General features: G+C 41.1%; 1 protein-coding gene across 2 annotated transcripts in view; it reads right to left on the bottom strand.

Moving 5' to 3' along the window:
- Positions 1-526: 526 nt before the first annotated feature.
- The window catches only part of FIG4 (FIG4 phosphoinositide 5-phosphatase), a 107,168-nt gene continuing 96,470 nt past the window's right edge, over positions 527-11,224 (bottom strand). For both annotated transcript variants that reach the window (XM_090279747.1, XM_090279746.1), the window contains one exon: positions 527-877. In XM_090279747.1, the coding sequence (XP_090135873.1) occupies positions 700-877 (178 nt within the window). In that variant the 3' untranslated portion in view covers positions 527-699. The remainder of the gene's footprint in view (positions 878-11,224) is intronic.

Raw genomic sequence — 11,224 nt, 5'->3', positions numbered from 1 at the left:
CATCGCTAACACAACTGTACACTACAAAAGTTACCCAGAAAGCTAATTTTAAATGTTATATTTGTATATGATTTCTTATCTACAGAAACATTGTAAGAATAGTTCACAGCACTCCTGTTTACTCTTTCCCAGGTTTACAATGACTAATATTTGGCCCCCTTTGTTCCGTTTCCTGAATCATTAGAGAGCACTTTGTCGATATCTTGTCCCTTTATCCATAATATTTCAGGGCTTTCAAAGTAATAAATTTTTTATCAAAACACAAAGTTAACATAAAAACCATGAGAATAAATTAAAAAAATATGTTAACCACAAAAAAATAATCTGGCTTCATTTTGCACAACAGAGGAATTTATTGGTTTATTTTCTTTATGTGATACCCAGACCTTACCATAGTGCCTGGCACACAGCAGGTGTTCAATAAATACCCATTAAATTAACTGCTTAATATGCTGGTGTGATACTATATTGTCCGCATTTCTGAACAAAGTATTTTTAAAATAAAGCAAGGGCAATGACAGCAAAATAGTTAGTCATTTCTTTATTACCTATAATTTATAATTCAAAGAAAGGAAAAACCTCTGGATGTAAAGGACTGACAGGAAATCAGCCTTTTAAAATGGGACAAAGCAGGTTACAGCATCAGAAAACTGACTTTGTTGGTCCCCCTCAGGGCCATCAGGGGGACCTGTTCTCTCTTCACAGGTAGCGGTTTCTGATGTATTCTCGGTACACGGAGGTGTCTTCTTTCCCGAGGGGCTGCATGATACCTTGACTGGCCTGGATGTGGGCCAGGAAGATCTCTATAGATTTTCTGTCTACTCTTGGGGGCTGAACTTCATAGATATTATCTTGTGAGAAGGCTGAGATGGGTGTTCTATAAAGGAGAGAGAAGAGAGGGCTACATTAAAGAAAATAAAGTGAAGGACCATAGGGAGCTGTTTGAGAGCTGTTGGCCTTGAACACGCAGACTGAGTAGTAACAAGGAGCTATCGTGGCCTCCTCTGTCCCCTCTTGGCTGGCTTCCTCCTGTGCCTGAAGGACAGAGCTGGAGCCCTTGCCTGGGAAGCCTTCCCTGAAGCACAGGCTGGGAAGGCTCCTCTTCTCTCCTCTGCTCCCCATGCCGTGGGCACACCCATGTCTGTGCACCTATTGGCCTCTCTCCCGTGACTGGAGAAACGATTTGCTCCTTGGCCACATGGTAGGCACTCAATTTTTTTTCTTGTATATTAATTTTGTATCCCACAACTTTAGTGAATTCATTGATTAGTTTTAACAGTTATCAATAGTTTTTTAAAGGAAGATTTAGTAGGAATCAGTGAAGTAGAAGATACTAATAATTCTTACCACACAGGTTGATGAGAGGCATAAAATGAGTTTACGTTTATAAAGTGCTCACTTAGCATAGCGCCTGGCACACTATAAGTGCTAAGTAAATATGAACAGTTGTTGATAATAATTACAGGTGCATAATTCCTAATTTGCAATTCTAAAGTCTTAAAAGCTTTGATAGTCTAATGTTACTTGGCTGGTAAAACCTGATCCAAGTGAAACTCATCTGGAGCCACATCCTCATCCCACTGACAATTCTCATCCCACTTCATGTGAATATAAATGTGTTTAAATATCAGACAAGGCCTCAAATCAGTCTGGAGATATAAATTATTATAAGGCATATTTACCATCCCAGTATGCTAACATCCCCCAAATTCTGAATTCTGAAACTCATCTGGCCTCAGGCTTTAGGATGAGGAATTGTGAATCTGTCACAGGCAGCCTTCTTCCTTTCTGAGATGATTTAAAAAGCACCCAAGAATCTCTCTATTCAAAAATACCCCTCCGTTCCCACCCCACCTAGCCTGCTGTAGTGCTTGAAATTGCCATCCACCCCTTGGGGAAGGCGCTGTCTCCAGAAAGCCCTTGTCAAAATGCAGCCGGGTGTCTCACACACCCTCTACTCAAGAAAGGTTGAGCACTACTAGTTATTACATTCTTAGTTGGAGGCAAGTCTTCCAGGGATGAGTCAACCAAGTCAGGTGTGATGCAGAGTGAGTATGTGCATAGTGTGGGTGGAAGGTCAAGAAGAGGCCACCAGTGGGTCGGTGGGTGGGGGGAATCTAAAAAGATGTTGTGAGGGTTGGGGAGTGCAATTAACAACACACTTAGCCACTTAGCCCAGGGCTGGGAGGATAGCTCTCTACAGGAGGGCACCGAGATGACACAGGGAGAAAATCTGCAGGACCTACTCTGCTGGCTGGGATCTAGCTTTGCTCATGCACGTCTGATTAGGAAGGCATTCGGGATGCCTGGCTGTTTGGTTAGCTGGGACGCCTGGAGTGAACCTCAATTGTTTTCACCTCTGTAATATATTTGTAACTCAAATTTGGTATCTAGTTTATGAAATACTCCCATTTTTTCAAAGCACTCTGATAATTTCACATAATCTTAGATTGTATCCTCATTTAAGTAAATGAAAACCAAAGGATAAAATGATTTACTCAAAGTTAAAAACAATGAATGGCTCAGGTGAAAGAATCATGAGACTCTGAATCTCAGTTTGCACTCCTGCCTGGCGATGATGCTTTTCTCCCAAATACAAGTTACCGTTAATAACGCCTGTGGTTGACACATTACAATGGTGAATAATTAGGATGATTAATATATGAACTCTTCTCAATTTTCCCTTACAAAAATACAGCAACTCTACAGTCATTTACATAATTCAAAGTGAGATGCTAGAATCCTTTAATGGCTGATAATATTCAGATCAAATCATTTTAACCTGACCTTTAAAAAGCAGGCTCTGTTAGCATTTTTAGAGATTGTCATCAAAGCACCAGCCATAACAATGCCTCCTGAACCATACCAGCTATACCTGCCTAATATCTCCTCCCTCTCGCATCCCTTTCACATGTAATTATTTTATTTAAATTTCATAGCCATCTTGGAGGCAGGAAGCACAGGGATTACACTCCCCATTTTACAGATGAGACATTTAAAGTCAATTTTTAAATGGGACTAATGGTTTCTGTCCAGTCTTTGAAGCCAGACCTTTGCCCAGAACCCTCTGTGCATTAATGAAGACCTCTGTGGCTGAAACTGTTACAGAAACAAGGGGAGTCCAAAAACAAACCCCAGAGTTCACGGCTGGGAGATAGGGAAAAGGAAGCAGCTTTCAGGATGCCTGTGCATGCCTGGGGCTAGTGGCTGGAAACTTTGTTGCACAAAGATCCGCTTTACTTCCAAGGCTCAGGAAGATGGGAGGGGTCTTGAACCAGGGGATGGTATGGAAGGAGCACACAGAGCCTACCTAAGGTTTTGTGAATGGTCAGAACTGTTTGCAACACCCACTGTGTCAGAGGACACAGTCAGGGATATATAAGCAGCTGTGGACATTTTAGATGCCTCTCGCTCTGGTGTGCTCCCTCCATGTGGCTTGGAGGAGCAGGTCCCTCCAGGCTGCTTTGAGGAGAGGAGATCCATGCAGTTTGCAGGAAGAAGGCAGTTTGCAAGGAGGCTGAGAATCCAGGCGGTCCTGCATTGAGAGCTGGAGGGCACCACAGCACAGAAAGGACCTCCCCAATCAGAACTGAGTGATTGGCAGCTACTGATAAAGCTGAACTGTGCCTAGGAAATAGGGAAACAGTGTTTCTGACTTTCCTAAGACTGGCCAGGTCTGGGAGGGGGAGGCAGAACTATGTGCAAATAAACAATTCTTATTCTTTTCACTAAACTCTGGTATTGAGATTTATAATTCTGGCGGCGGGCAATCGGGCCCCTAACTAAACAGCCCGTGGGTTCTGTTTCAGTCAGAGCAGCCCAGGGGTTCTGTTACAAAATCACACCGGAGATCCAACGAATGTAGGAAGACATGGTCTGGGAACTAAACCTTAATGTAACAGAGAAGGGACAATACCAAGTCACCAAGTCACTGCTTTGTCCCTTAAAGGCCTCCGCTGAAGACACAGGCAGGCAGGCTGTAGGAGGCAACAGGACTGGGGCTCAGTGACTGCCAGGCGATGGAGGGCCGGGACAACCACAGTCAGGGCTACAGGCCAGACATTTCCACCCAGTGCCTCGGGTTTCAGTAAGTCAATCAGGAGTCCTCACCCCAGTTCTCAGTAAACTGCTTCATTGCCATGTGGAGTAATGATAAACCATTACACACATTTTAAATATGAAATGTCAGGCACTGGCCTTAAATGGTACCCAACTGAGTGGCAGGTGTGTTCAGAGTTCAAACACTACCTCACTATAGTTTCAAAAACAATGTAGGGAAGCAGAAAATGCATCAACTGTCCCTATGTCCTTTTTATTCTTCTAGATTCGAAGTCTGTATTAAGTAACAAAATTGTAATGTTGAAATATTTATTCATGGATTTGGCCCAGAAAGAAGCTTAAGACAAACCCATAATCACAATAAGTCCCTCGTAGGCTTAAGGCAGTGGCTAATTCTCCATGTGTGGTCCCCAGACCAGCAGTATCAACATCACCTAGAAACTTGTTAAAAATATAAATTCTCAGGCCTACCCCAGACCTAGTGAAGCAGAAACTCTGAGCATAGGAGGCGGCAAAGGTGTAACAAATCCTCCAGGTGATTCTGATACTTGGTAAAGTTTAAGAATCTTTGGTCTAAGGAGACTGAAATTATCTAAAATAATACGTATCATATTTGTGGACAATGAACAGAATTGAATATTTTAAAGCAAGAACTTTCTTTTTAAATTCTATACTGTTTCTAATGGTACATTGAGAAGGCATAATTTAACATTTAATTGTAAAGATAAGCAGCAACACTAGATTCACCACACATTTCCTAATGATTTCCCCGTTGGCTTACACATATCCAAGGTGGGGAAGTGATATTAAAACACCCAAGACCCTCACAAGGGGCTGCGGGTTGGCATTTCGTCTCTGAAGGCACTGAACAGAGATGGAGGTAAACCCCGTAGCATTTCCAATACTACATGGAATTGTCTTTTTATTAGCTTAGATGGCATCTGTTTCTGGATTAAAAACAAAACAAAACAAAACAGTATTTAAACACTAAGTGATGTAGAAATTGTGAGACTACTGTTTTTATTCATTCCAGTAGAGTTGGCTTTTTACTGCACTTTCATGGTAGAAAATGGACTCACATTTCTTTGCTGACCATAAATGGAGGGCAGATTATTTTTTTCTAGCTTCTTCTCACAGCCCCCAAGGGCATAAGACCTTTTGCTGCTAATTCAAATGCTAGTTGTATTTCTGGAGATAAAATATTACAATTACAAATTTGTAAGCTCATTTCTTTTTATCTACAACACCTAGTTCCCTCTTTAAGGAGACCTCTGTATTTTTTGTCAAGGAATGTTACGGTCTTATTTAGAATGATGTATTTGTCAGCTCATTATGGGCTGCCCACCCCCCATTGCTGGGTGCACTCAGACTCCAAGGACGGGTGGCATTTAGCCTTATTGCAGTTCCCATTCACAGAAGAGCAACACTTCAGGAAGGAATCCATTAGACACACCACATATTTTTAAAGAAAAATCTTACTGGTGCCCTTTTATGCTCTTTCTTAAATGTGGTATTACTCGCTTGGTGAATATCTAACCATGTCATAACTGTATCTTACTTACACTTGGATGCAGAACTACTGTTTCAGTCCCTTTTAAACTTCAATTCCTAAAGTTTTTTTTCTGACTTAATAACCAGAAAATATTTAATTGGTCCGATTGAAATGTCTTCTGGGTTTAGTAATGTCATGATGATTTGTAGTTGGTGAGAGAAAAATTAGACAATATTTGTATAATTTCAATAATTGTATATATGTGATACTTTTCCATATGTTAAAATCTTATATTTTTCCTGTCATCAGCATTTTGACATACATCAAATCCCATCTGGCATTTCCAGGATATTTAGTAATGGTTCTGAAACAATCTATTCCCTCCTAGTGGTCCCTGTTGTTGCTACCACAAACTCCAAATTTTCTCCCATTGCTGTTTTCACCTCACCAACTCATTCTTTGTTGGTCAGGACAGTCGCAGAATCAAAAGATTAGTGTAGCTGAAGAAGACCTTGCAGAAGATCTTGGCCAGCTCCTTTATTTGCAGCTAATGGTCATCATTAGGTCATTTCTCTCACCACTTTCTTACTTTCTAGGAGAAAACTGTAATTAAGGCACGTTCACATTGATCAGATGCTCTGGTCTCAATGGAGCCAAACCTCAGAAAATGCATGAAGAGCACTAGCCCTTGATTATTAGTCTATTCGTCCTTCTGCCAGTTTTGTAATTTCTATTAGGAAATAATAATCCTTATCATCTAACTGACAGAGGGGCCTATGGTATAAACTGCATGAAATGATTTTCTCTATTTCTAGCCTTTAATATTGCTCATTTCTCAGGGTCTTTAGCCCCTAGTTTATGGATGCCATTCTAACAGGATTTTTTGCGTGTGACTCTCCGTTGCTTCTCTTTCGTTCCCTTGTTAGGCTGCTTGTATCTTTCCAGCAAGTTACATACTGAAGTCTAGTCATGAATCTATTCTACCAAGATGACACAGTGAGAACGTGTTTGCTTCTTCATCTTAAAAAATAAAGCTAATGCTGCATATTCGTCACACTTTTTTTGCATAAGTATAGATACTGAAGTCCCAAATGGAGCTCTCAAACTGCACTTGTTCAATATAGTAACCATCAGCCACATGTGGCTATTTAAATTAATTAAAATTCAATACAATTTAAAATAGTTCCTCAGAAGCACTAGCCATATTCTGAAGTGCCTGATGGCCACATGCAGCAATGGTCACTGTATGACACAGTGCAAATATGAAACGTTTTATTTATTTATTTATTATTTTATTTTAGAGAGAGAGAGGAAAGGGGGGAGAGCGAGACAGAAACATGGATTTGTTGTCCCACTTATTTATGCATTCATTAGTTGATTCTTGTATGTGCTCTGACTGGGGATCAAACCCACAACCTTGGCATATTGGACAGACTGTTTTAGAACCACTTTTCTGTTATTTTTTTCCTTAGAAATTCTGGGTACTTTTATGTCTTTCTAAACCCATTACCCTAATCTAATTTGCTCTTGCATAGAATTTATCACTATCCAATCTTTTACTTATGTGTGTATTTATTTATATGGATGTACAACTTCATTTCTACCGCCCTTTTAACCCAAGTGCCCAGAAGAGCACCTGACATGTAGTAAGAGCTCAAAAATTTTTCAGTGAATGAATGAATGATGTGTGGTTAAGAAAGATGATTTTTACCTTGGCTTTCTAAATGCAGAAGCTGAATTCAGTGTGACCTGGATTACTCCAGACTAGGGGGAAGCTAGGGTTCCCCATACAAGCCTTGCCCTTAGGTTCCCTTCCTCAGCTAACCCACAGGTGGGGTTTTCTAGGGGGCAAAGCTATCAAAGGGACTCAAAACAAGAGTGAGGCAGGAGGTGGGAGTTGTTATTCCCCTTTAGAGGTGAGAAAATAGTGACATGGAGAGAATAATAAATTTACTAAATGGGCTGAAATCAAGAGGCAAGTGTCAATCTTCAAACTACCTCTAATAAAACAAAACAGAAAGCATAACACACCCCAATATTCTGGGATCCTGGACAGCAGGCTCTGTCCATATTTGCTTTTATATACCCCGCCACACCCATTTCAGTGTTGGAAACTGGAGAAGCACTCAGAGTTACTTGCTGCCTTGCCCCCCAGGGGTATGGTTCCGCAGAGTAAAGGTGGCAGGCCTGAGGGGCAAGCACTTATCCAGGACTGGGCCATTAAACCATGTTATTAGCTGCTGGTGACATTCTGAACCTCATAAGGTAAAAAATAATTACTTCCCTTTTTTACTCCTGCTAAAACACACAAGTCTATACACACAAAATCCAATTATTTCAGTCTATTATGCCATTGAGAGCTAATGAACACGACAAAAATAGTAAACAAATCTGATTCCTTCAAATGCAAACATTTCCAAATCCTTTTGACAGCTGCTGTTGTAATGGAATGATTAGACTGGCCTCCGGCAGAGATGCTGAAAGGGAGGTTAGAAATTCCACAGGCAGGTTAAAATTCATTAAAGCAAAGATGAAGATAACGCCAGTCCCTAAATAAGCTACCATTAAAAGGAGTAAAAGGGGTGATAGGAAAGAAATAAAGAGAAACATCTGGGCTGCTGGAACAGAACATGTACCACCGTGCAGACCAGAGATGCAGATAAGGCCCTTCAAAGGCTCAGCAACAAGGAATCTCAACTCTTTATATCAGAGTAAGTCCTTTTTTTCTTCTTTTTTAAATCCTCACCCAAGGACATGCTTATTGATTTAGAGAAAGGGGAAGGGAGGGAGAGAGAGGGACAGAACACTGATGTGAGGGAGAAACATTGATCTGTTGCCTCTCGCATGCACCCAGACCACGACCGAACCCACGATCTAGGTATGTGACCTAACTAGGGAATTGAACCCACCACCTTTTGGTGTACGGGATGACACTCCAACCAACTGAGCCACACTGGCCAGGGCTAGCAGAGTAACTCTTTAAAGATTTTGATAAGAGAGAAGGAAGTGGCATTTTGGTTATGGAGAGAGCATGAGGCCAGCAAAGCCCTTATTGTGTGTGTGTGTCTCAAACCCTTATCTGCCTCCAGACTGTAAGGCAGCCATGTCGAAGAAGGGCATGCTGATGCAGTCTTGCAAAAGTTCAGGATTTTATGCCTAAGCCCAAGCAATATGAATAACACAGAACAATTATTTACAGATGAAAGTACAAATGACCTCAAATATCTCAAAGAAATGTATGCATTTGTAATGTCTAAGGTTACCAACCTCTATCTTTTGAAGACTCATTTGCCATCAGATCCACTAAATTAAAAATTAGTGTATGTGTACACACACGTAACAGATATATAATGTATATTAATATTTATGCCTATATACACTAATATATACGTATATGTATTCTTTAAACATAATGCTGAGGAAAGGGCAATATATATATGTATTTCAACACTCCCACAAAGTGATGTACTTCGAATGAGTCCATGGGAATTCACTTTGACAATGTCAATTCTATTGTACAGATACTGAAACAAATGTATAGCTGATGATCACCTGGGGTAATGGAGCCAATAACTCTAGATACCATAACATTTACTATTTCTTAGAGTTAGAACATCATTCTTTTAAAAGATAACTTCTTATTTATACTGTTATATTTATTATACTGTTACACACACACACACACACACACACACACATACACACACACACACACACACACACACTGCAATACACATGAGCCTTAGAGGCTATTCCAAGCTTGTCAGAGGGGGAGGAGTGGAGAAGGGGGTAGAGCCCTCAGACATAGTTCTTCCACGTCTGGCTAATTAGGCAGTGCCTTAACTAGCAGAAGTACAACTAGACTTAGGGATACTAAAAAAAAAAAATGACTGCCCATCAGCTATACTTTCATTGCATCTAATGGGAGATGGCTTGTATACCAAGGACCTTACTCCACTATCCAAGTAGGGTACTGCCCTCAGTCTTGCCTAATGGAATTTGATCGCTGCTAATACCAATGGCAGTTGTTTGTTTCCTACCCTCTCCCTTTCTGGATGAGAGTTCCTCTTCCACTTTGCCATTGTATGTTGAGAGCGAACAGGCAGTGTTTTTGCTTATAGGTCACTAGATTAGAAGAAGCCTCATCTGGACCTGATAAAGAGAGCTGCACAGAACCCAGAGCTCCTGGACTTTGAGTAGGATGTAATAACTTGCAGAGTGGTGGTGGCGGGGAATGAGTGGATTCTACTTATAGCAAGAGGAGTATGCATGGATAATCGGATGGCCAGAGGGGTAGACTGACAGATAACACATTAGATTTCTCAATATTCACTTGATCTCCCCTCCTAGTGTGCAGAGGCTCAAAAGCAAAACAGTAATAATAACAACAATAACGACGACAACCGAGACTCCCAGGCAATTTGGGTTCTAGATGTAATTTAGGTTCTACCCACCAGCTGTACTATTGAAGGCTAAGATTTGGAACTGAGTCCTATGTGAAGAAGCAGGATGTACGGTAGCCGTTCTATAGACTGGCAAAGGTGACATGTTCCTGAGTTGGCCACTGCAGTGGCAGCCTCCTGATTATGGGGGAGGTGGCTGGTTTTGCAGCCAGCAGCTGCTGTGACAGCTTCCTGACCAAGGCAGATACAGCAGCCACTCTGAGAGTTTGCCATATGGTTTTGAGAGTTGTTCCTGGAAGCTTGGTCTACAGTCTGTTTCTCTGGCCTTCCAGTGATTCTGAAAACCCCCTAAAATATTACAATAAATTACTCTCCATTTAATCTACCTAGAGTGGACTGCTTTTTCTGCAACTGATCTCTGATCACCACAGCCAGCCAATGAGCAAAGCACATCTAGCTCCAGCTCTCTCTTGCTTTACCCAGGAACGGGCAGCCAGGCTCCCAGGTGAACACCATCCTTAGATGGTTCTGGTGGGAAGGGGCCATTTCCAGCAACTGGGCACATGTATGTTTGTTGTCCAAGGAGACAGAAGTGATAGTTAACAGCAAGCACATATATAAGTAGCAATGGCAGCACTTTAATGTTTAATGCTTTGGCCATAGTCATTAATATTATTATTGATCCAGCTACAATAGAATGACAGTGATTTTACATTCTCTCTGAGAACTATAAAATAAAAATGTTATTTGAGTTTCTAAAAGAAGTTTTGGTTTTAGAGAAATAAAGCAGAGTGATAGTTAAAATGCTTCCAATTTAGGGTGCAATTTATAAACTATATGGTTTCCCTCTCATCTGCAGAGCCTATTATCTATCCTGTTATAAAATGAAATGCAGTTTTTCTCTGTTCCAGCTGTGTTTTTATTACAGACACTGAGGGAGTGGCCAACAGTATTTGGCTGCATTGTTTTGTAGGTTACAACTTGAACATTTCAGCTGCTGTTTAATGAGAGAACACTTGGCTTTGAGCCACTGGCCACAGGGACTGGTTATCCTACCCAGCACTGGGTCTGTTCTGCCAATAAAGGACAGGTTGCACTTCAAGGACATAACAGGTGTTCTCAAAGGGCAAATGATGAACTGCAATGCCCAGAACCATGCTTTCCCCTTGCCTCTGTAGAAGCCCTGACTCTCCCTCATCTACCAAACATTTACACTGTGACCTTTGAGAGTAATAGGTCTCTTCTGTCCTCAATTACCTACAACAGTAAC

This window comes from Furipterus horrens, unplaced genomic scaffold (genome assembly GCF_987537825.1).
Source record: "Furipterus horrens unplaced genomic scaffold, mFurHor1.1.pri manual_scaffold_6, whole genome shotgun sequence".
Classification (NCBI taxonomy): Eukaryota; Metazoa; Chordata; class Mammalia; order Chiroptera; family Furipteridae; genus Furipterus; species Furipterus horrens.
The sequence above is the reverse complement of the archived record's forward strand: the minus strand, read 5'-3'. Positions and strand labels throughout refer to the sequence as shown.